Genomic DNA, 26076 nt, shown 5'->3' on the forward strand with positions numbered 1-26076 from the left:
GCTTCCTGTGGAGGAGCCCAATGTGGGGCTCGATCCCAGAACCCTGGGCTCATGCCCTGAGCCAAAGGCAGATGCTTAACGACTGAGCCACCCAGGCGCCCCCAATTTTAAATGATTAAAGCTAAATGGAGTCCTAACAAAGCAGTGAAGTGATCTTTCATGGAAAAATATTTCACACTGTTTCCGTTTAAAAGTCAATTTTAAATTGATTAAATGCACTAAAAATTAAGCTCCTCAGTCGCAGTAGCCACATGTCAGGTGCTCAGTGGTTTACACGTGGCTGGTGGCTGTTGTATCTGCACAGATACAGAACATTTCCGCGCATCAACAGCTGTCTCTGACAGTGCTGGTCAAAGTCCTGAGAATCTTTCATCTTCTAGTGCGGAAAATTGGACCTATTTTAACAGTATAGTCTTGTGATGCCCTAAGTCTGATTATTAAGGTTTGTAACTTTAACTCTTAATGTTTCTCATTTCATAATTAGTCACGTGGGAGCTGGCCTCCCTTCAGCCCCAAATATCTTATAACCTCATTGAGTGGCCACAGACTACGGTGCAGCAAAGACTGGGCTTGAACGTGAGGCAGGTCTATATGAAGTGCCTTACGAAGTACAAAATAAATGCCTTGCTAGCTTGTCTGCTACCAAGATCACTGTTTCCAATTTGACAAGATACAGAGACAACACTTCAGATGCCCATTTGGTAATCATAAGATGACATTTGGGTGTAAGTTATTAAGACAGACAAGCTGGGAGAAGCGTAGAAATAGTAGCAGGGTTTTAAGGTTAATTTTGAATTTAGGTAGATGAAGTAACATTAATGAAAATTTTCTTTCCAGAGATGGACCACCACCACCCCTACCACCATCACACACACAGGGAAAATATGAAGAGATACAGAGTGAGATAAAGAAAGCAATAAGCACGAGTTAATTACTGTTATTCCACTCTTTATTAAGGGTCTGAAAGTTCATCAGGAGCTTCCCATTAGCAGTTTGGGCACATTAGAGCCCTCCCACGTTCAAGGAGATCAGGAAGGCACACAGAGAGCAGAGGTGTTAATTTTTGGAAAGCAGTCCTGTCCTGAAAAGGGATGTTTGGCTCTCCATCTCCAAGGAATAAGGACCTTCTGAGCTTCTGAACCCTGGTCTGCTGCCACCCTCTGACCCCCACTCCACAGTGATACGACTGGGTCCTGGGAATTTGAGACCTCACATCCTGAGAGACCGTAGAGAAAGAGGGTGGACTTTGAATATACTCTCATTCTCTAGCTTCTCTTGGCTGAGTGAACTTCCTACATTGTGTGCCCTGCATTGCCAGTGTACCCCAGAACTGTGGTCAGATCTCAAGAAAGCCTCTGGTTTCCCTCTGGGCCTGGGCGCTCGTCCAGCTTTTGTAATGCTGGAGTGCATTTTTAAGTTGGAGACTGAGTCATTGAAAACGCACCTAAGCGACAGATGGTGAAGCTTATTATTACTTCCTGCGTTTTGACTGAGTTTTGAATAGTCTCGAAGATCTTTATCTTCCCACCAAAGCTTCACGGGTATGTGAGTGCTGTGTAGGCATTTTAAATTTTACTCAGAGACCGAGATGGTGGAATTCGGAGTCTTTCACAAATGGGACTTCCTCAGCTTCCCCTTTAATTTCTTCTTTTATTTAAACTTCTGTTTATGTACCACGAACTCGAATTGCAGTATGCCCTCTCCATACAGTACCTCCTATCAGGTGTGTACCAACCCAACGAAGTAGGTATTATTGCTGTCCCCCTTTTACAGGTAAGGACCTGGAGACTTAAGAACATCATTACATTTCCCAAGTCATGCAGCCAGTTAAGTGGCAAAGCAGGGGTTGGACCCCAGGACTGTCTGCCCGCAGGACTCCCTGTGTGATGCTGCAGAATGGAATGATTTTCACAGCACTGAGCCCAGTGCTGGTACACGGGCAAGCTACTCTCATTTCCGAGTTCATTAGCTGGCAGTGATAACTGCTGCTCGTCATTGCAGACCCAGTTTCTTCTGCTGTGGTTAATGATAGAGTCACCGTCATCGGGCATTTCAGATGACCTCTGGGGGTTTAAGGAATATTGATGGTGTTTGTCTCCTCTTACCACAGGTGGCTGTGTTACTGCAACGTGCCCCAGTTCTGTGACAGTCTACCTCGGTATGAAACCACCCAGGTGTTTGGGAGAACGCTGCTGCGCTCAGTCTTCACAGTCATGAGACGACAACTCCTGGAACAAGCAAGACAGGAGAAAGACAAACTGCCACTTGAAAAACGAACTCTAATCCTCACGCATTTCCCAAAGTAAGAGAGCGCCCTTGCCGTCTTTGATCCTGGAGCGTGAGGTTGATAAACACAGGCCAAAGCCTGTATCAGTGACGAGATCAGGAATGCCAGGAAAAGCATCCCAGGGCAGAAGGAGAAGGGACCCTCTCTTTCTCAGCTCCCTTTGTGGGTCTCCTTCAGTATTGCACAGTGCATCTGTTGTTAGCATGAATTTGTGTTGTCTGAGGGCATGGCTTCCTTGGCCCGACCTCATCCCACCTGGGTCCTTGTCTCTGGGTCTTGAAGTGGGGTAGTGCTTTGTTTGGTGTGTTCAGCTGTCAGGAAGCTAGAGGAGGATGGGGTAGAGTGGTAGAAGCAGTTTCCATCTACTCGACAGGACAACTCAAGTGGCTGGTTTTTTCCATCCCACATCGCCAACCCTTTCTAAGCCTGGTGAGTCACTCCTGCCTCAGCTACAGTCAGCCTGCCCCCTCACTCTTTGTAAACTAGACCCCAAGAGTGGGGCTGGACAGGAATAGAGAGGATTCCTTCAGAATGATCTTTGTACCCCTCAGTTTTTTGCAGAATGTGCGTAACTCTTGCGCACCTTGCTTCTTGTACCTGCTAGAGCTCTAATATAGAAATAATCACTTAAATATTTTTAAGTGAAGGAAATGTGTTAAAGGAATAGGAAGTTGTTGTGCTGTACTATTGGCCTTGGAAATGCATTTTCAGTGCTAAAAACCACAAATTTAAACTGAAAGTCTGGCTGTTCATGAGAAGGGCTGAGGGTGCAGTTGTCACTTGTCATGGACCAGTGACGGCAAGACATGAGTGAGACAGTTGATTCTGTGGGCGTCATTCTGCCTAGACCAGTACTTGGCTGTGGAGGTGGCCAAAGGTATAATTTGAAAGGGCTTTCTAGGTACGATAGAGGCTTCCTTCCCCGCACCATTGAGAACTCCTGGAGTAGAGAAGACAGCTTAAAAGAGGACGTATTATATTCTTTAACTGAAGACCGATGGTACTGTTTTAATAGGGAAACTAGGTTTTTATTATTAAGTTACTGTTATTGGATCACCCACTTTGTTTCTCAGGAAAGATAGCTTTAATTTTTAAGAATACATTAGGTCCAAAACAACAACAGAATTTTTTTTGATAGAAATTAACTGAAAATTCCTTTGCAGTTTAACACAAATCCTAAGCTGTGGGTAGAAGATGTCACGGGTAATTCTGAGGAGCTTTAGCTGAACGCCCAGTATTTGCACATAACTCCTAGCATCCTGAGTTTCAGTGTTTTCTTAAGGCAGCCGGTTCCTGAGACTGAGGCATGACATGAACATTTTGGTATTCTCTGGGGAAGAAGATTCAGAAGTTCTGGAGCTGCAGTTAGGGTGTTACCCCCAAATGGGTTATGATCTCTCGGGATGCTTGTGTTTCAGTACCTGTGTTTTAGCTGGTCTGAGCTCCTTTCCTTAGAGATTTAGAGCGATTTTCTTATTTCTGTATTGCATTTGCCACATAAGCAGCATTTTATATTTTTAGATTATGGTTGTCATTCTCTGTCTCTAAGCCAAGGAACAAAGAGGACCCTCCCCCTACCCCACCTTTTATGGTACTTACAGAGAAATTTTAATTACCTTACAGAGTAACAGTTTTTTTCCCATAGCAAGTTCATTTTGCTTCTTGCAGATATTTGCTAATTATAGTGTGTTATGTTCCTTCATCCCATAATTCTGGCATGCTTAGGCTGTTGAGTTAAAAAACCAATGCTGTTTTTTTCTCTTCTCTATTACTAATGGTAGGGTAAAGCTACCACCCACTTCTCCTTTTAAATCCCTTGTCATCGAATATGACAACATCGAGGAAAATAGGGATTTATACCTCTAGCCCTGGCAGCAGAATCACGTATGTGGAAGCTTGAGGTGCTGTTTGCGTCTTGGGCGCCGTCTCAGAGCGAGAGCTGTACCGGCTGCATACTGCTCCGTGAGGCGCTGTGATTCTCACATGCATTTGCAGGGCTCACCTTCTCCTCTTCCTCCTCCTCAAATGTGCCCTTTCCTTCCACTTGGCTTTAACTGTAGTGCCTTTCCTGGGGCACTTGGGTGGCTCTGTCAGTTAAGCATCTGCCTCTTGATTTTGGCTTAGGTCATGATCTCAGGGTCATGGGATCAAGTCCCCCCCAACCCCTCCAGTGGGGAGTCTGCTTCTCTCCCTCTCTCTCTGCTCCTCCCCCACCTTGCACTTGCACATGCTCTCTCTTTCTCTCAAATAAATAAATCTTAAAAAATATATATATTATATATGTTAAAAAACAAAAACGAAAGCAAAACTTGTGCCTTTCCTCCCATCCACCAACTTACAAGGTTTTGTTGTTTTTAGAAAGGTTTAGCATCTGTATTTTATCCTAAAAGTGATAAATGTACTTGCTGATGAAAAATTTGGTTAAGAGAGAACGAAGAAACAAAAGACCTCCCCAAAGCCCTACCACTCTGAACTACTTTTAGTGTTTTTAAATATTTGTTTTGCTCCATGGATTGTGTTCTTTTATTCTACATACAGTTTTTTTTTAAGATTTCATTTATTTATTTGACAGAGAGACAGCCTGTTCTACATACAGTTTTGAATTGTATCTATACCCAAAGCAAGCACTCATGTCACTGCATGAGACTATTCTTTATTGTAATGAAATAACTAAATTTACACATATACAGATCACACACACACACACACACACATACATGTATATAGAATTATTTTTCCTAAATTAGTAATGGCGTTCTTCCTTGGTAAGTCTCTGCAGGGCTTTGTGAAAGAGTGTTCCGACCATATAATTACTGATAGAGGAGGAGCCTAGAAAAGGAAAGGAAATTCACTTCCATGATGAAGGCATTTGGGGAAATCTTGAGGGCTGTGTAAGGTAGGAAAAGGAGAAAAGGCCTCAAGCACTTTCTTTCTCCTCAGCAAGATCAGAATGTGATCTCAGTAAGGATCTTACCTCCTACTGCTGTCAGTCTTTCTGTGATTGGTAAGAAACATACCAAAATGTTTTAAAACGTAAGGTAACGGTGGCTTGCTTGGAAGTAGAAGTGACTCATGCAGTTTTTATAAACCGTGAATTAAACTATCGTGTGCGGGTAGGTACTCATTCAAATGGTACCTTGTTCTTAAATCTGAGATTTAATCTGAGCGGCAAGTAAGAAGACCCCTAGGACCCCCCCCCCCCCCACCTATTTTCATTTCCACAAACAAACCTCTCCTACCCCTGAAACCACTTCAAATCTTGCAGGCATTAATAGGCGAGAATTGTGATAGCGATAATGGGGATGATGATGATACTGATCCTTGATCAGTTATCCGAAACCTTGATACTGATGTTTCAAAATTCAAGATTTAAAATATTTTGTAGCAGTAATATAATACATATATATATCACAGCTGTAGGGATGGGGCAATCGCCCTAAATCATATCCACTTGTAATTGTAAAAAATATAAATTGGTTTAATGTATATTCAGATGAGATTGTTGCCAAATGGGTCATGGAAGATTTTTTTTTTTTTAAAGATTTTATTTATTTATTCGACAGAGATAGAGACAGCCAGCGAGAGAGGGAACACAAGCAGGGGGAGTGGGAGAGGAAGAAGCAGGCTCATAGCGGAGGAGCCCGATGTGGGGCTCGATCCCATAACGCCGGAATCACGCCCTGAGCCGAAGGCAGATGCTTAACCGCTATGCCACCCAGGCGCCCCGAAGATTTTTTTTTAAGAGCTTTCAGACTTCAGAATTTGAGATACAGGATAGTAGACTCATCACATTCAACCTTTATTACATCATTGCAGCGTGAACTTCATGAGGGCAAGGTGGTTGGTTTGTTCACTCTGCCCTCACAGCACCTGACACACTGCCTGGCACAGGGTAGACGTCCAACCAGTATTTGTTGAGTGGATGAATGGAGCGCTTACGTGGGGTCAGGCACCATTTTATGGATGAACAATAGCTTATTTCTCACTACGACCCTATGCAGGAATTACTGTTGATATTTCATTCTTATGGAAGAGGAATCTGAGAAAGAGGAAAGCTAAGAATTTCTTCCAAGAATCACAGAAATTAGTGGTGACCTTGGCCAATGGATTTTAGAGCCCAAGCTCTTAGCCATTTTTTTATATTCCTCCACTAGAATTCATGTGCCTTAAAAAGAGGCTTGTAGGAAGGTATTCCAGTACCAGATGTGTAGATTTGTGTTGGTATTGTAATCATAGTTCTTCAGTTTGGGTGTACATAAGTCTAAGTCTCATCAAAATTGAGTCGCTCAGGCCTCTACTCGTGGACTCCGATCGGGTAAGCCCAGGTAGGGCTTGGCTATCTATATTTCTAACAAGATCTCCAGGTGATTTCTGAGGGCCCCCAAACTTTGAGATCCTTTTGATTTATAACATGACAAGAAGTATAACATAGTAATCAATCACATTCTAATCCTAGCCCTGAAATTTACTAATTGTGGAACTTCGTGCCAGTTATTTACTATCTGTGCTTTAAGTTTTTTCTTCTGTAAAGTGGGTATAATAATGGATTCCATTACATGGGCTTGTTAGGAAGATGACCTGAGTGAATAATACATCAGACACTTAGAACAGTGTTTGTTTGTAAGAGTTATATATGTGTGTGATAATAAAAACAAATTATGTGACTCACTGGGTTGATGTGAGGATTCGATGAGTTCATAGAACAGTGCAGGCACATGGCAAGCACTTGATAACTGTTAGCTTTTGTGATGGATAATGACAGTGGTAATGACAGTTACATAGATGGTGGAAATCTTGCTCTGAGGCTGAGGAGTGCTCAGTGGAATGCATTCCTACTGATAGAACATTCCGTGTAGTCTCTGTTGTGTCAATCCGTGCAGAATCAAAAGAGAATACATTTGTAGAAATGCATTTCTTTATTTGAATATACTGGGGCCGCCCACAAATCATCATTTGAGTCATAATTCACGAGCATATTTCTGAGTTGAAAGTGAGATGCTGATGTTGGGGTGCTTGCCATAGATGGTTAGGACTTCCGTCCCTCTGGTAATATATTAGTTTTTTATCTTAACTGTTGCTTTTGCTCTTGTGCCTAGGTTTCTCTCCATGTTAGAAGAAGAAGTGTATAGTCAAAACTCTCCTATCTGGGATCAGGATTTTCTCTCAGCCTCTTCCAGAACCAGCCAGCTAGGAATCCAAACAGGTAAATTTCTTTTTGCGTAAATCCGAGAACAATCAGGAAGTGTTAGTCACAGCTCACTCTGCATTTATTTGTGTTTTTCATCCAAAAATTGAAGAACAGAGCCAGCAAAAAAGTAACACTTTGGCAGATCTTGCCTCTGCATCTCTGTTATTGAGGAGAGCAGGTGCAAGTCAGTTTAAACCACTCCTCCTTGTACTGTTGGGTTTGCTTAGCTTGCACAGTAGTTTTGTAAGAGGTCAGAGCTCAGCTCTGTAGTCAAATGCTGGCTGTTTTTAAAGGCACTTAAGGTTTCGGGCCATGGCCAGATATGCCCAGGAATCAAGTCTTGGTCTGGTTTCTGAGTCTGTGATGTCTGTTTGTGCTTCAAGTTACTCTCATGGATAAAGGTAGGGTGGTGAGTAGAAAAGAGCAGTCTTGAGTCTCAGGTCATGAGGTACTTCCCGGGGGGGCCAGAGCACCCTTGGCATTGCCTTGGGTGGCATTAGCTGGTATTTTACGATGAAGGAAGAGACGTGACTTCTGGAGTCACACTGATACCAGAGAGAGGATCTGAATTGCTGTCTTTGACGCTAGGAAGACTCTGGAGAAGTTTAGCAAGAGCGGCCAAAGCTATTATTTATATGTGGCCATGGGGAAAGAGAATGCAGACTTCCAGTGTCAGAGTTTTTAGTGTATTTAGCTCAGTGTGTAGTATTTTTGCCTCCAGCAAAAAAAAAAAAAAAAAATTACAAGCAGTAAAAGTCAGCTTCTGGAGTATATGGTTCTTTGAATTTTGACAAACACGTGCAGTTGCATAACTACCAGTACCATCAAAATACAGAGCAGCGGCTTCACCCCAGAAATTCCTTCGTAACTCTCTGTAGTCCATTCATTGCCCTACCTCCAGCCTTGGCAACCACTGATTGATTTTTTGTTCCTGGAGGTGCCTTTTCTAGAATGTCGTATGAACGGAATCATATGGTACACTATTTTCTGAGTCTGATTTCTTTCATTCAGTGTAATGCATTTGAGAAGGTGATTAAAAATTGTTTTTCTCATCTAGAGCCCAATTTTGGATGCAAATACAATTAAATCCCTACAAAGCAGAGTACTCAGGGAGTGAGGTAGTTTGGTTTGGATCAGATCCTTTTTGTTTGAATTCTTGTTTTCAGAGACGTGAGTTTTTAGCGTTTACAGGACATATGCTCTGTGGGGGCTGGGCATATCGACTGCGTTGCTCTCTCTGCCCCTGTGCTGTTCACTTTATCTTTGTCTTTATCTCATCTGGTGTTCAAACAGCATCTCTCCCACAGACCCTTTCCTTATTCTTCCCATGCCTTCCAGTAAGGACTGGATCTCTTTTCTTACAAACCTCCACAGGACCTTGACTATATCTTATCTTTGGTTCTCTAACTTGGCTGCCCAGTCGCATCACTTGTGGTGATTTAGAATAGTATTGATTTCTGAGGCTTTTCCCGAGAGAGTGAGAGAATTGGTCTTGCCTGGACATTGAGACTTTTAAAAGCTCCCCAGGTGGTTGTGATGTGCAGCCGTATTTGAGAATGGCCATGTAACTCATGCTAGCCTAACCCCGTTTTGCTGTAAGTCCTCTGTCCTCTGAGTGTGACTCCTGGGTGGGCGGAGACCGTTTTGCCACAATAATAATAATAACATACTTCCCTTAAGTGCTTGCTTATGAAGTTGGCGTCACATAAAAGCCTTAGCGCAACCCCTGAGAAGTTGGTATTATTATCCCCTCTATGTAGATGAGAAGTAGGAGCTCGGAGAGGAGCACCAGGTTGGCCCACAGTCAGAGCTGTGGAATTCCTTAACTGCCTCCCTGCGCGAGGAGCCAGACCCCAGCCGCTTGCACACGGCGCTGCGTCGGCGTGTGCTGCACACATGCGGGCGAGTGCCCGTGGGAGGAATGAGTGAAGAGCACGGCCTCCTCCTCCGGGCGGGGGGACGCCGAAGCTGACAACCGAAGTTGACAACAGGGTCAACTTCCTTCTTTTCTGGAGGGTCTTCTGGAGAGGATTGCTCTCCTTGTGAAAACTCCCCTTGACCCGTGCCCGCTGAGAGCGCCCCCCAGTCTGCAGCTTCCGGGGCATCCTGTGCCCTAGCGCAGGACGGAGAAGGCGGACGTTGTCTCTGACTCTCGGGATTCCACAGTTATTTCTGTGACTAAGGTGGTAACCCAGTTGAGCTGTATTGTCCTCTTGAGCATTACCCAAAGCTGTCAGAAGCAGGCTGCCTGCTCCTGTTCTCCTGTAATTGCAGTGTGTTCTCTGGGGGGAAGGAAGAGTGTAATCATCTGCTTAATTGGCATGTCTGCACGTCTCTGCAGCTGTGATAAATGACATTTGTAATGATGGCTCTGAAGTTTTGCAAGATACTCAGATGTCTTCAGAGTCAGCGGAGCTTCCTCTGTGTGTGGAATCAGTCCAGTGTGCTTGGATTCAGAAGGCCTGTCTCCTGGAAGGAAAGCATATAGCCTGGCACTTCAGTGTGTTCTGAGCACTGGGGATTGGTGTCTCTCTGTTGCTCCATGAACTCGCTCCATCACTTTGTTGGCCGTTCAGAACGTCCTCTGGGGACTGAACTGTGGCTGCATTGGAACTTAGTTGCACGTTCTCTCTGGTGTCTGGCTGCACTGCCATACTCTCTCCTGTACGTGACCAGTGCCACTGAGAATGTCTGTATCCTCCATCAGCTCTCACCCTACTAGCTACAGATCAGCACACTAGCAAAGCAACAGCCTGCTTCCTACAATGGCTTTATCAAACAAAACGAAACAGAGAAAGTTTTTATTTGTAAATACTCTCAAACTTACAGAGAAGTTACAAGAATAGGACAAAGAAATCTTGCACACTGCATATCCTTTGCCCAGATTCACTACTTGTTAACACATGGCCATATTTGCTTTATCTTCTCCTCTCTTTTTTTTCCCTAAACTTTTGGAAAGTTGCAAACATCATGCCCCTTTACTGAGCTCAGTGGGTATCTCCCAAAAACAAGGACATTCTCTTACTGCACAACAGTACAGTTATCAAAGTAAGGAATTTAAGCTTGATGCAATATTATTATCTAATCTGTAGACTGTTTTCCATTGTGCCTCTTATCTCAGTCATGTGGTTTATAGCAATTTTTGTGCCCCATCAGGAGGCACATGATGTTGGCCTCTCTCCTTGTTGTCGGATAAGCTTGATCACTTGGTGACGGTAGTGTTTACGTGGTTTCTCCATTATAGTGTTACCATTTTTCCTTTTGCAATAAAAAAGTGTTTTTGTGGAGAGATACTTTGAAATTATCCTGTCTTCATCAAAATTATACTCCCAAGGTTTAGCCTGCACAGATTCTTCCCTGAATCAGTTATTATATGCTGGCTGCCAAATGTTTTTTTTTTATTGTTGTTCCCCCCGCCCCCGCCACCACCAACATCCATCATTCCTTCCTTTTTATTTATTGGTGTTCTCCTGTAAGGAAGACTTTTACCTTCTGCCCACTTATTTATTTATTTATTTATTTATTTATTTGTTTGTTCGTTCGTTCATTCATTCATTCATTCATTCATTCAGTGTTTTATCAATGTGGACTCAGATATCCTTACTTTATTCAGTGGGCTATAATCTGTTACTTACTTTATTATCATGCTCACATTGGCCCCATGGCTTTTAGTTTATTATTTTAATCAATGAATTAATTTTTAGAAGATTTTATTTTTAAGTAATCTCTACACCCAGTGTGGGGCTTGAACTTACAACCCCAAGATCAAGAGTCGCATGCTCCATCCCCTGAGCCAGCCAGGTGCCCCTCCATGGCTTTTATTTTGAAGACGACTTTGTTGTGGTGTTGGGCAGGAATGGGATGGTTGCATGTGCACGTGGTTCCTTATTGCCTAAGGAAGGAGTCACCTAATACCTTTTTTTCTTTTTGGGGCCAGTTATCAGTCCACCTCCTGTAGCTGGGACCATTTCATATAACTCAAACTCATCTTCTCTTGAGCAACCTAATGGAGGGAGCGCCAGTCCTTCCTGCAAAGGCTCTTCTGGGCTTGAGGCAAACCCAGGTAAGCTCTTAAGGGGGCATAAGAGGAGGCTATGATTTGCCGTAGAAGTTCTGTTATCTGAAGAGTACCAGAGGTAGATTTAGACCAACTACAAATTGTGCATGTCCAGGATTTTAATGGCTGGAAGTCACTTTGAGCTGTATTGGTTAGTTATTGCTATGTAACAAAGCAACCCAAAATGCAGAGTCTTAAAACCGTAATCATTTATTATCATAGCTCACTCATTCCGTGTGTTTCCTGGAAGGGTCCTCAGCCAACCTCATTCAGTCTTTGCCAGGCTTGCTCATGAGTCTACCTGTTGACCAGGGGCTCTGTTTTGGGCTTGACTAGAACACTTAAGCTGGAGCATCTCTGTTCCATATATTTCTCTTCCTCCTCCTGGGATCACTGGGCTTCTTTTCTTTTTCTTGGGGCAGAATATGTCCTTCTGACGATGGCAGAAGCGCAGGAGAACAAGTAGAAATACATACAGTTTCTTGAAGCCTAGACTCAGAACTGATATAACATCACTCCTGTCTTATTTTGTCATCTAAGGCCAATTACATGGTCAAACTCAGAGTCAAGGGGTGGAGAAATGTACTTTGCTTCTTTTGTAGGAAGAACTGCGAAGTCACATGGCAGAGTGTGGATACCAGGAGGGTAAAGAATTTGGCCACTAATGTAATCAGTCATGTGGGCAAAAAACATCTCTTAATCCTGCAGGCATTTCACAGTTATAGAATGTTTTGAAGGTTGCATTTCTGTCCACAGACTTGACATCAAACAAATCTTGGATATGACCAAAGTTTGACATTAAAGAAGTGGCATAAAAGAGGGAAAGGAGAAAATTTTAAATGCAGGACCACATATTTAACATCTGTGTCGCCATTTACTTTCTCTCACTTCCAAGGGAGACATCACTAATCAGTCCCAAACTCTTTGCCGGTGAGCTTGGATGTAGCCTCAGATACTCTCTTATCATGACACTATTAGCAATTTATCAAGCTTGGGGCATATTAGTTATAAACCTCAGCTACAAAATAAGTATTTCATAGCATTACTCTTGGAGAATCATGGAACTTGAAGGCTTCTTGGTCAAATGACTGAAAATATTCTCATTTAACTTTAATAACTAAAAAAGTCACAAAAACAAGAACTCAACAAAAGCCATTCAGTAAGTGACATGTAATGTTTATGGAAGCATCTCATATAGACAAGATACTTCGCCTTGTTCTGTTCCTTTAACTAAAGATGGTGAAAATGCTCTATGGAAATGTGCTTAGTGCAATTCAGACATGAGGAATAATTAGATTCAAACATCTAAAAAATTTTTAAAAAATTTTGATTATAAAAATAAATACATATTATGACAGGGAAAAAAAAAAGAAAAGAAAAGGAAAAACCAAGCATGGTAGTAGAAAGGACAAAAGGCCACCATGTAACCTAAGGAAGAAAGTGGGAGAAAGTTTAGTCTTTGTATCAGGCCTTTCCCAGCATGTGACATGTTGAGAATGGCCCAGCTCACTTTGTGAAGTATCATTTTATGGCAAAAAAGCATTGTGAGAGATAAAGACGGTTATATTATAATGAAAAAATTAAATTCACCAGCAAAATAAAACATTTCATTTGTAAATTTCAAATATATATAGCAATATACATAATATACACACAGCTTTGCATACACACACGTATACATACATGAGAGAGAATTAACAGAACCACAAAGAGAAATATTCTTTTTTTATAATAATTTTTTATTATGTTATGTTAGTCACCATACAGTATATCCTTAGTTTTTGATGTAAAGAGAAATATTCTAATCAACCGATAGTTGAAGGCTTGAAGCCACATCTGAGTAATTCATAGTTTAAGTGGACAAAGCTATCATTAAGGATGTAGAAGCCCTGAAAACATTATCAGTAAGCTTAATCTAATGAATGTACAGAGATCTGTACTCCTAAAAGTCAGAAAATACACACTATTTTCAAGAAGACACTACACATTTACAAATAAGTGGTAGTATTTTACGTTCTAAAGTAAGATTCAAAAATTTTTGATGCTTTGTTGTCATATGGACCATGTTCTTTGACCACAAAGGGACTAAATTTAGAGATTAATAACCAGTGATAACTAAAGTCACCCCTTGCATTTGTAAATGAACAAGCACATGCCTTCATAACCCATATAGCAAGTTAAAAAATTATCATAAAAATATTCAGAATGGATCTGTGGTTGGCGGTTATTGTGACCTCTTCCCTTCTCTTTCCCATCTTCCACTGCCACCCCTTCCCTGGGTAAATGGAGAGTTGATCTCCATGCCCATCAGCGCTCACAGATAATTAGTTGGATTAGTTGGCATGTATTTACCTGCTTTGTGTTTAAGATCATCCATTGTTTGCCCTTTTATTTTGATCATCACAGGAGAAAAGAGGAAAATGAATGACTCTCATGCCTTGGAGGAGGCCAAGAAACCCCGAGTTATGGGGGATATTCCAATGGAATTAATTGACGAGGTCATGTCTACCATCACAGACCCTGCAGCAATGCTCGGACCAGAGGTCAGTGGGGTAAACCAGAGCAACCCAGCCAGCTGGTAGACCCCTTCCGTTTTCCTGGCCACTCCAGCTGTTGGATATGTGGGTGGTATCATTGAGCGATAGCGTGTTATGCTATCCTGGTTTGCATTTAACCAGGTGGTCAAGGTGTGGAGGGCAAGACAAGCTGGTGGAGAGGTGATTCCCCTTGAGGAATATCACATTACCGGGAAACATGCTAATAATCTCACACAGTTGAGGGCATTCCCACCTCCCTCATCTCTTTATCTTGAAATATTTAAATCCTCATAAATGTTAGAAACATTTCATGATAGAGATCCGTAGTTTCTTTTTTTTTCCTTTTAAGATTTTATTTATTTATTTGAGAGAGAGAGAGAGATAGGGACAGAGAGCATAAGTGGGGATGAGAGGGAAAGGGAGAGGCAGGCTCCCCACTGAGCAGGGAGCCCAATGCGGGGCTCAATCCCAGGACCCTGGGATCATGATATGAGCTGAAGGCAGACACTTAACTGACTGGGCCACCCAAGTGCCCCTGAGATCCATAGTTTCTTTATTTAGATTCACCACTTGTTAACATGTCACATTTGTATTACCTCTGTCTCTTTCTCCTATGAACCATTTGGAACCATTTCGGAATTCAATATAGGTGTCACAACATTTCACTTCTTTATTTACCTGTATTTCTTAAGATCAAGACTACTCTTTTACATTACAGAAGTGTAGTTACCACTGTCAGAAAATTGAGCTAGGTCATGTTTTCTAATACATGGATTGGCAGACTACAGCCAAATCTGGCCCACTGGCTGTTTTTGTAAATAAAGTATTATTGAAACATATTGTCTATGTCTGCCTTGCACTACAGGAGCAGATCTGAATAATTAAGACAGGTGATGTATGACCTGCAAAGCCTAAAATACTTGTATCTGGCCTCTTTATAAGAAAGTTTGCTGACCCTTGGGCGAATGTGTAGTGAGCCCATATCTGAATTCCCCATATAACCATATTATGTCCTTAGAACATTTGTTCCTGTTGTTGAAGGATCAGCCAGGGATCATGAATTGCATTTAGGCTCTTTCTCTTCATCTCTTTAGTCTCCTTTAATCTAGAACAGTTTCCCAGTCCTTTTTTATTTTATTTATTTATTTTAACAGCAGTGCCATTGTTTAAGAATCCTGCTCACTAGTGTTGTATAACGACCCCCTTTTGGTTCTACTTACTCATGATTGGATTTAAGTAAAGCAGTTGTGGTAAAAGTTCTATTTGCATTGCGGCCAGGGGCAACGCAGTTGAAGATGTTTCTGAGGCACTCAGGCGGCTCAGTCGGTTAAGTGTCCAACTCTTAATTCAGGTCATGGGTTCAAGCCCTGTGTTGGGCTCCATGTTGGGCTTGGAGCCTACTTTTTTTTTTTCTTTTTCTTTTTTCTTTTTTTTAAAGATATTTCTGACAGCTTCTAGAAATGAAGAAATGGCTTAGAGATTATTTTGTAAAGTATCTTCAAAAATTTGTTTAGTGTGGCTCTGCTGCATCAGTTTTAATTTGTCATGTTTCCTGAGATATTTATTTTATGGTATTGAGGGTTATTGCGAGAACTGGAATGTTTTAAGAGAACATCTCACTGTAAGATTATTCTTCCCCTTTCCTGGTAGATATCCAGTCTAAAAGACTGTATACCTTTTGTGTACTTGTCTTTCAAGGATTTAGTAACTTCACAGATTAGTTTAGCTCAGTTTTTCAGCTGTGAAGTGTGGATGTTATCACACATTTCAAAATCTGTTGGGTGGATTTGGTAGGGTACTGGAGTTGACTTGTACAGGCGAGCACAAGGCAGTTGTTAAATTTTCAAGAATTTTGTGAGCTGGGTGTTAATTGGTAGCTTGAAATTGACCGCGGTGGCACCTGGTCACCTGGGCAGCCAGCGGTAGACCAATGGGATGAGCAAGTGCTACCATTTGGGGCTTTTCTTCCTGGGGAACTGTTGGTTGAACATTTACCCGCACACCCCTGGGTGGATCAAATAGGGTGGGGAGTGTGGAGTGCAGGCACCAGGTTGTGCTGCCAGCTGCGGTTGAGAGTGGGTCAACAGATACCCTCAGAAAGAAAACTATCCTCCAAAAGGAGGTGCTGACACAATAAACGTGACTGCCACTATTGGGGCTGTGATGAGAATTTTGGGCATCGGTCACCCTGAGGGTCCTGTAATGCAATCAGGAGTTTGACACCTAACCGACTGAGCCACTCAGCACCACGCCCGCCCCCCGCCATTCATTTCTGTATGTCTGTGTCTGCTTTTGCACTGTAGCAGTGTTGACTAGTTGCACAGAGACCTTATATTTACTATATGGCACTTTACAGGAGGGTTTGATGGTTCCTAATCTACGCCAAATATGCATGTACACATATTATACTCTAATCTCTCAAAATGCTTTACCTCCCTTTTCCATTTTGTTTTTGTAACTTGTATGTGTTGTTTGGGTCCCCGAAAATCCACAAATGTGTATCTTATTAGAGCAAATAAGAGAAGCGTGGAGATGTCCCATCCCTATTGTCTTAAGAGAGGAGCTCTGTGTCACTTTCTCCTGTCTCCTGCAGACCAGTTTACTATCAGCACATTCAGCCCGGGATGAGGCAGCAAGGCTGGAAGAGCGCAGGGGTGTGATTGAATTTCACGTGGTCGGCAATTCCCTGAGCCAGAAACCCAACAAGAAGATTCTAATGTGGCTAGTCGGACTACAGAACGTGTTCTCACACCAGCTGCCCCGGATGCCAAAAGAGTACATCACACGGCTTGTCTTTGACCCGTAAGTGGTACTTGGCTCTTCTTTCTTTCTTATTTCCTTTTTAAATGAAGGAGGAACCACTCAGATAGTGGAAGTAAGCCAGAGTCAGGTACGGAATCCTGCTGCCACTTGTCACACTGGGGAATACAGAGCTACATCAAGATAATTGCCATGACGAAAAGCAGTAAGATGAATTTTTCAACAATTCATACATTTTTTGTTGTTGTTGTTAATAATAATGGAGCTCTATATTTTAAGTTGCTGGTGACTGTCCTTTGGGTCATTCACTATAGCAATGTAAAAATATAAGCACCAAGAAGATGTCCTACTTTTTCATAGTCAGAACATTCTTGAATTTGGTATCTTAACTAGGTACCACTGTTGCTGGGTCTTAGCTTAGGGAAAATTACTGGGATATCAGACAGGTACATGTGAAAATCCATTGCTTTAAATAAAACCCAAACAACAGAAAACCTAAAGTTCTCTAAATGGATGTATTTTAGCACATACAGCCTAACAGCCTATGTGGAATATTCTTCCCGCATATGACAATTCAGAGTGACACTTGAGACAGAAGTTCTGAAAGGATTCTCTAATGCAGGTTTTGGCAAATTGTACGTGTGGATTTTGTATTCTCTTCCATAATGTTTCTGTAATATTTTTGAGTCAGAGTAAACCCTTCAGAAACATATCCCACATTTCTCCATGACTTAGTGCTTTCCCTCCAGACCCCCACTGTGGGTCCCTGGGCATTAAGTGTACCACCATTCCAGTACCAGTCAGCATCTCCACACTTAGTTTGTTCTTTATTTGTAAACCTCAGACCCTTCTTAGGTGGCCGGCATTTTGTTGTGATCGAAGCCCTGATGAATGAAGTCTTGTGCAGTCAAGCTTGCTCTAAAAAGTCTACATTAAGAATGTTCTACCGAGATAGGATCTAGATAAAGGAGGCTTCTGTAGAAACTCAAGAAAAACCCTCCCCTCCTTTCCTGTTTGGTTAATAAGGAACCCCCCAAAAGTATTTTTATATAACCAAAATAGGTAAAACTTTGCCATAATCTTATTCTTTCAGGAAACACAAAACCCTTGCCCTAATTAAAGATGGCCGTGTTATTGGTGGTATCTGTTTCCGTATGTTCCCATCCCAAGGATTCACAGAGATTGTTTTCTGTGCTGTAACCTCAAATGAGCAAGTCAAGGTAAGGGTAACCCAGGGTGTTAGAAGAAAAGCAGAATGTGGTGCTTCTAGTAAAGCCGCCGAGCCTGGGCAGGTCTGTCTCTCTGTGCCACGTCTGCAGAAGGTTTGAAGTGGAGTTCAGGACTTTCTGAGAAGAGTCCTCTTGCTGCCGATGTCTGTGTTATGTGTGTGAAGAGAGCACACGGTTCCACGTCCCAAGAGGTCAGGTTCTCCCAGGGCTTTGTTGGGGCCTGGGGTAAGGTACAAGGACACCACACAGCCCCAGGTGCCACCGAAGTATAGCCTGTGACAAGTGAAGGGAGGTTGGAAGACAAATCTCACGGTTCATTGTTAATTTACACATGCACACACATGCACACACGCAGCCGGTGACCCTGAGCCGCCGGGAAGGATGTGGTATGTGGTGTGGGTTACATGGTTTAGGTGGCTTACGCCCAAGAAAGATGTCTTAGGGCTTTGTCCCAAAGGCGGTCAAGGGCTAAAGATGTTGTATAAAGGAAGTCATGAAAAATGTGAATAAATTTATGACTAAGTTTTAGAAGTATCTATGCAGGGTTTGGAATGTGGGATTTTTGGGGGTGTGTGGGTGTGTGCGCGCATGCGTGTGTGTCTAATTGACCTTCCCAGTTATCCTTGTCACTGGTCCCTTTGTCCCCAGGAGCTAGGCTGTTTATTGAAACTGCAGCTGGTGTCGCAGTAGGGCTGGAATAAAGTGTAGCCTCTCTGTCAGCAGAAAGACTTCTGGTCTAGTGTCTGGTGTGTTCTGTTCTGCTGCCGCTTTTAGGAAAACGGAACCAGGAAAAGTCTTTAAACTATTATTCTTGGTATTTTGGGAACCCTAAAGAGTGTCATGCAAAACTAGGGCAAATGGTGGAAGGGCAAGCAGCTCAGGATTAGGTAGCTGCTGAGAAAAAGGACGGGAAAGTCTCAGGCAGCGCTACCTAAGGAAATATAACGCGACGTGCAAATGTGAGCCACGCGTGTAATTTTAAGTTTTCTAGGAGCTATGTTAAAAAAAAAAGGAAACGGGCAAAATTAATTTTGAAAGCATGTTTTATTTTACCTGCCGTATCCAAAGAGGGGTCACTGCACCAGCAGGTCCTCATGGCACAGAGAATTACTAATGAGACATTTTATATGGTTTGTATTCAGTCTCTGGAATGTAGGGTGTGTTTGCACGACAGCGCATCTCAGCTGGGTCTAGGCACATTTCGGGGCTCACTGGGCACACGTGGCCAGCATGGTGCTGGCCTAGGGACAAGGTGGCCTTCTCCAGCTGCAAACAAGTAGTGCCATTTATAAAAACCAACAGGAAGTTGCTGGAAGGAATCATTCTCTGCTTGAGGGATACAGCCAGTGCTGTGGGTACTTTTGTTTTCATTCACAGCTTTACTCGACCCGCCGTGCCTGTTAGAGCTGCTGTGATTTCCTCTCACAAAGCACAAATGGGGCTTTTTTGTCTTTGACTCACAGGACTAAGTATCAAAGGATAAACAAAACCCATCAGTCATGCATCTGTCATCCTGACTGGGGAAGGCGAGGGCCCGGGTTTACGTGCAACGGATGTCTGGCACTTTTGCAAGAAACTCTGACAGTGTGTCTTTAGATGGTGCTGTTGCTGTACTTACCACTTTTTAATTTTTCCCCAGCCAAAGTGAGAAACAATTCAAGTGTCCAGAGTTCAGAAACGTACTTAGAAGGAAAATGTGTTTGGCTTTGCATAGGGAGGGGGGACTGGCAAATATGGCCTTCATTTATAATTTCAGAAAAAGGTGGCAAAATTTTTGCTTTCAGAGAAAGCTACACCACGCACCTTGTTTGGAGAGGTTGGTTAAGGTTGACTTGGACACTTTTAGGGATACCAGAGGAAAACTAAAGGTATTTAATATGAATTGGATGCTTTGTCTTATTACTTCCCAGAAAGGCAATTTATTTTTTCCCCCAAACCGTGTAATTTTCTAAAGACTTGCAGGAAGGTGGCCAAACATTACACACTCAGTAGGAAGACCTAGAAAGAAGCCATGTTTTGTAAACGACTTGAAACTATTGTTCTAGAAAATGAAGATTAGTCTTTTCTAGAAAATGAAGACTTAGTCTTTCATAACTGAGTAGAATGGAAGTTTGATGAAAGCCAGTGCTGGTGGCACCTCTTTGAATAAAACCTCAAGTTCGTAAGAGGAGCTTTCAGATTTTTATTTAATAATGTTAAAAATCTTGGCGAAATGATACTTTAAAGCTTTGCATCCTCTTAGTTCAGAGAAACAGGCTTACATATAAATTCCTGTGAATGCTTTAAAGATCTGTGTATGAATTTACCCTGCTCACAGCACACACAAGATGACACTTCAGAATTGACTTGAAAAGCTCATCATCTGGTTTTAGAATTACCTTATCATCTAAGGACTATTTGGATTTGAAATCATGCATATTTAAAGGTACATAGCTAATACTTATACATCATAATAAGTATTTTTTTATTTTTTAAAGATTTTATTTATTTGAGAGAGAGCATGAGTAGGGGGAAGGGCAGAGGGAGTGAGACAAGCAGACCTCCCCACTGAATGGGGAGCCCAATGTGAGCTGAAGTCAGATGCTTAACCAACTAAGCCATCCAGGCACCCCAATATCATAATAAATATCTAAATAAACACTGAAGTTGCTTAGATGGATTTAGGAAAAAAAAAAAAAACCTTTGGTGATAATTAAAAATAAAGGTATACATATAAGGGGTGCCTGGGTGGCTCAGTCGTTTGAAGGTCTGACTCTTCATTTCAGTTCAGGTCTTGATCTCAAGATTGGGAGTTCAAGTCCCACACTGGGCTCACACTGGGTGTGGAGCCTCCTTTAAAAAAAAGAAAAAAAAGAGGAGCATCTGAGTGGCTCAGTCGGTTAAGCATCTGCCTTCAGCTCAGGTCATGATCTCAAGGTCCTGAGATCATGCCCCATATCCGGCTCCCTGCTCAGCATGGAGTCTGCTTCTTCCTCTACCCCTCCCTCTCACTGTGCTGCCCCCCCCCCACCTGCTCGTGCTCCCCCCTCTCAAACAAATAAAATCTTAAAAAGAAAAGAAGGAAAAAAAATGAAGGCATATAAACAAAGGGAAATGGTTCTAGGTGAAAATCTAAACATTTGCATATAATAGCTTAACATTGCTAATACCTCGCTGATCAAGGAAATATTTAAGCTACCACTACTACCAGTCATACTAGACAGAAGATTCAAATGAAAGGATACAGCCCCTACTCACAAGCAGTCGGAATCTGGAAAATTTCTTTGGAGAGGTGACAAATTAGCGACCACTAATGCAGAATATCTTATGCAGGTTTTGAGAAGCTATTTACAAAAGAACCATTATTGTTCTTCTTGAGAAAAATCATTGGATTGTGGGCAAAGGGTAGAAAATTTATAATCTATAAACTCCGTATAAGATGGTACATACAACAAAAGCCTGGCTCCCTTCTGTGAACCACGTCTGTGTTACAGTGAGTTTTATCAGAAGGCACATTTTTCTTTTTTTTTCTTTCTTTCTTTCTTTCTTTCTTTCTTTCTTTCTTTCTTTCTTTCTTTCTTTCTTTCTTTCAAGAGACAGGGGAGGGGCAGAGGGAGAGAGAATCTAAGCAGGTTCCATGCCCAGCACAAACCTGATGCAGGGCTCAATTCCACGACCCTGAATCATGACCTGAGCCGATTCAGTTGGTTAAGCGTCTGACTCTTGAATTTGGCTCAGGTCATGGTCCCAGAGTTGTGAGATCGAGCTCCCGTTGGGCTCTGAGCTCAGCATAGAATCTACTTGAGATTCTCTCCCTCCCCCTGCCCTTCCACCTTCTAAATAAATAAATAAAATCTTAAAAAAAAAAAAGATACTTAATCGACTGAGTCACCCAGGCCCCCCAGAAGGCACATTTCTTACTAATTCCTAGACACTCAGTTCCCTCCAACTAGCCAACCTTTTATCAATTTTTTTCATTTTTCTTTAAAAATAATTTTTAATTACATAGGTCATACATAAATACATTTTCAGGTAAAGCAAAAACCTCACTATCCCTTCCCCCTCTACCATCCTGCTGTTGTCAACTGGGTGTACAAACTTCCAGGTGCTTCTCTACTGATTTATGTGGGGAATGTGCCTGTTTGTAAGAGTGGCTGTGTATTTTGTTGTTATTGACATAAAGACTTTCCATTATATCTTCGGCTCTTTCAACTTTAGTGCATATACGTGATTATTTAAATTTATATTTAGATCAGTTAAAGTTAAATAAAATTCAAAAATCAGTTCCTCATTTACACAAGTACTCCTTAGCCACACGTGACTAATGGCTACCATATTGGATAGCATAGATAAAGAACATTTCCATCATTGCAGAAATTTCTACTAGGCAATGCTGATATAGAGCTATTTTATTCTTTTTCTATAGTATTTCATGATATGGAAGTACCATAATTTATATAATCATTCCTTATTGAAGGCATTTATGTTTATTTACAGTTATTTTCTGTCACCAACAGTGTACTCTTTGGAAATGTTTTTCTAGACAGTGAGAAGGGAAATTGCTGCAGGATTGAATATGGCTGTTCTAAATTTAAAAAAATTATTTCCAGATTGCCCTTCTCAATGGGTTTACCAGTTTACACTTTCACCCATGATTTTGGAGGGTACTGTTTCTCCTGTCTTTACTGTAACTGGCTGAGTACCATCAACCTTAAAGATGGTTGCATACTGTTGAGTGAAATGTTGCGTCTCCTGATGGAATGCTCTAATTACTATTGAGATCGAACATCTTATGTATTTTTATCAGCTAAATTTACTGCTTGTTTCTGGCCTTTGACATTTTTTTCTTTTAGGCTGTCTTTCCTTTTTTGTACTGATCCCATAGAAGCTATTAAATCTTTGTAATATGTGTTAGAACTGTGCCCTCTCAATTTGTCGTTTATCTTTTGTTTATGGTATCTTAAATTGCTTATAATATCTTTAAGGAATTTTAAAATTTGAAATAATCTACTTAATAATCAGTTCTTTCCTTATGCTTTTGCATTTTATATATATTTTTAGGAAGTGTTTTTGTACCTTAGGTTATAAACCCACTTTCCTGTATCTTTTTATAGTGTTTTTGTATAGGTTTATTTTCATTTACATTTAGATTTCCAATCCATCTTCTTACCTTGTTTTCCGTTTGACAGACTCTTTTAAGGCCTAGCTTAAACATGTTCCTTTCCTTCTATAACCTCTTCCTTCCCCCCTCGTAGTTATCTTAAAGCCTTTTTCTGTTTGTTTTGTTCTGTTTTAAAGAGAGAGGGAGAAGGGCAGGGGGAGAGAGAGAATCTTTTTTTTTATTTTTTTTAAAGATTTTATTTATTTATTCGCCAGAGATAGAGACAGCCAGCGAGAGAGGGAACACAAGCAGGGGGAGTGGGAGAGGAAGAAGCAGGCTCATAGTGGAAGAGCCTGATGTGGGGCTCGATCCCATAACGCTGGGATCACGCCCTGAGCCGAAGGCAGACGCTTAACCGCTGTGCCACCCAGGTGCCCCGGAGAGAGAATCTTAAGCAGGGTCCACGCCCAGTGTGTAGCCCATCATGGGGCTGGAACTCACAACCCTTGGATCATGACCTGAGCTGAAATCAAGAGTCGGACCTTATCTGACTGACCCACCGAGGCGCCCTGCCTTTTTCTGTATTATAGATACAGATACATCACTCTGTACTAATGCTGCATGATAGAAATATACTTTGAGTCTCAAATACAAGCTACATATATAATTTTAAATTTTCTAGTAGCCATATTTTAGAAAGTAAGAAGAAACAGGTGAAATTAATTTTGATCTTTTTTATTTAACCTAGTATATCCAAAATATTGTCGTTTTAACATGTAATAAAGATAAAATGTTACTGAGTTTTGGTTGTTTTTTTTTTTTTCCCCTGATGTGTATTTTACACACTCTTGTACATCTCAGTTTAGGCTAGTCCAATTTCAGTTGCTCAAAAACCACATGTGGCTACTGGCTACCATATTGAACAGCACAGCTCTGTACTGTTATTATGTATTTATCTTCCCCATTTTACCATCTTCTCAAGGAGAGAGACATTTCGTTCCTCTTTTTATCCAAGTTTTATTGAAACTTACAATATATTAGTATTGTAAAATGTTTGGGAAAAGCTAAAATGCCCTTGGGTAACATCAATGGAAGAATAACTTCCAGAAGAATGAGGTGGTTATACTGTTCTCCCATTTACCAGGCAGACCATCCTCTACTTGTTATTATGCTTGGTCCTTCCATGCTTTAGAAGGGCGTTGTTATACAGGAGAAAGCCCAGAAGAAAGTGATTAGATTAATAAGGGGTCTTCCAATCATGCCTTTTAAGGAACAACAGAAACCTCAATGGTATTTCACATGGGTTTTGGGAGGTAGGGATGAGCACGAGAGAGTATGGTCTTTAAGGGCTTGAAGAGTTGTTAAGAGGAGGAATGAGTCTTTGTTACTCTAAGAGTAGAACTAAGGTCAAGAAGTAGAAATAACAAGGGATCAGATCTCAGATAGACTTTAGGAAGCACTTCCCAGCCATAACAATACCTGAAAATGAACTGGCCTATCTAAGGACCATGGGATCACCTTATACTGGGGGAGTTTTCTAACAGCTCACCTTTTCAGGATGGATGGCAGAAGACTTCTAGCATCGTGTGGGACAGAGAGTTAGACCAAATGATTTCCAAAGACCCTTCTCCCCTGTGCTACTGCAGTTGCATGAGACCATACCTGTAAGCACATTGGAGTCCTTTAGAAAAGTGTGTCACCAAGTTCTAAAATATTTATGTGAAGGTATTTGTGTCTGGATGCTTGGATTTACCTTCACTGCTTTTAGTGAGGTTCTAAAACAATCACTTTAAATTTATAGCTTTTCTCTAAACGTTGTACATAACTGAAAAACCTGGTACTTGCATTTTTTTTTCATATTTCAGTCATTAATTTATTCAACATTGTTCAGTCTTTAGTTTGCTTCCTTATGTCCTCTGGCTCACTCAGAGATTCTCGGTTTCTTAGACCTTGCTTGGAAAGGCCTGATAAGACAAAGAGGAAAACCCTGTGTGTGTGATACGATACATTTCTTTGGAAGGACTGCCGATCTGTATACATCCAGGAAACACTTGGGTTAGTTAATATTCTGATAAAGATTAGCACTTTCCGTTCACATTGCTCTTTGCATCTCAGGTTCTCAAATACTTCAAAGATAAGCAGAAATCATAATCAATGTTACCTCCCAAACTTCTTTTATTAATATTCAGCAAATAATCTTTAGAATTGAACCAGCAGTTTGTAGCCTTGGTGTTACTTCCAAAGAACCAGAAACTTGTATTTTAAAATGATGATTATATCTCGGTTCAAGGATTTTGAATTTCTTGGTTTTGTAGGTCATTTTCAAAGTTCAGAAATGCAAAAAGGGTGTTAGTATTATATTGGTAAAATATATCAAAGTACCAGCTCCTAAATTTGCCAACATTTCCCAGTGAATTTGTAGGAATGTCTTTTCTCCAGAACCTAATATATTTATCTGTATACTAACTTCCACATAGGGCTATGGAACACACCTGATGAATCACTTGAAAGAATATCATATAAAACATGATATCCTGAACTTCCTCACATATGCAGATGAATATGCAATTGGTTATTTCAAGAAACAGGTAAGTTTTTCACTGTGCAACTCTGTTCTGTCATTTCTTTTCTTAATATATAGTCAGGTAGGCTTCATCCAAGGAAGTTTTTCCCCTGGCATTTTCTGCTTGTAAGAAGGACATATCTTTATTTTGTAATCCTTAAGCCAGGAGTAAGCTTCAGACTGTAGTAGAGGGTATGACCAGCACATAGTAAATACTAAAGAAATATTTGTTGAGTGAATGAATGAATGCTATCTATAAATGTAGTATCATATTGCATCCTGGAATTCTAGAATATGGTATCCCCAGGCTAAGGAGAAATTCCCAGGGCTGGGTGAGTACAGTTCTCTATGAGTAAGAGAAATAGATTTAGTCTC

At 41.3% G+C, this 26076-nt stretch overlaps 1 protein-coding gene across 3 annotated transcripts in view; it reads left to right on the plus strand.

The window, feature by feature from the left end:
- The window catches only part of KAT2B (lysine acetyltransferase 2B), a 97973-nt gene that overhangs the window by 55052 nt on the left and 16845 nt on the right, over positions 1-26076 (plus strand). For all 3 annotated transcript variants that reach the window (XM_026496937.4, XM_026496936.4, XM_026496938.4), the window contains exons 6-12: positions 2111-2302; positions 7384-7490; positions 11413-11538; positions 13939-14075; positions 16663-16871; positions 17923-18049; positions 25616-25726. In XM_026496937.4, coding sequence (XP_026352722.1) covers positions 2111-2302; positions 7384-7490; positions 11413-11538; positions 13939-14075; positions 16663-16871; positions 17923-18049; positions 25616-25726 — 1009 coding nt within the window. The remainder of the gene's footprint in view (positions 1-2110; positions 2303-7383; positions 7491-11412; positions 11539-13938; positions 14076-16662; positions 16872-17922; positions 18050-25615; positions 25727-26076) is intronic.

This window comes from Ursus arctos, unplaced genomic scaffold, assembly GCF_023065955.2.
Source record: "Ursus arctos isolate Adak ecotype North America unplaced genomic scaffold, UrsArc2.0 scaffold_20, whole genome shotgun sequence".
Taxonomy (NCBI): Eukaryota; Metazoa; Chordata; class Mammalia; order Carnivora; family Ursidae; genus Ursus; species Ursus arctos.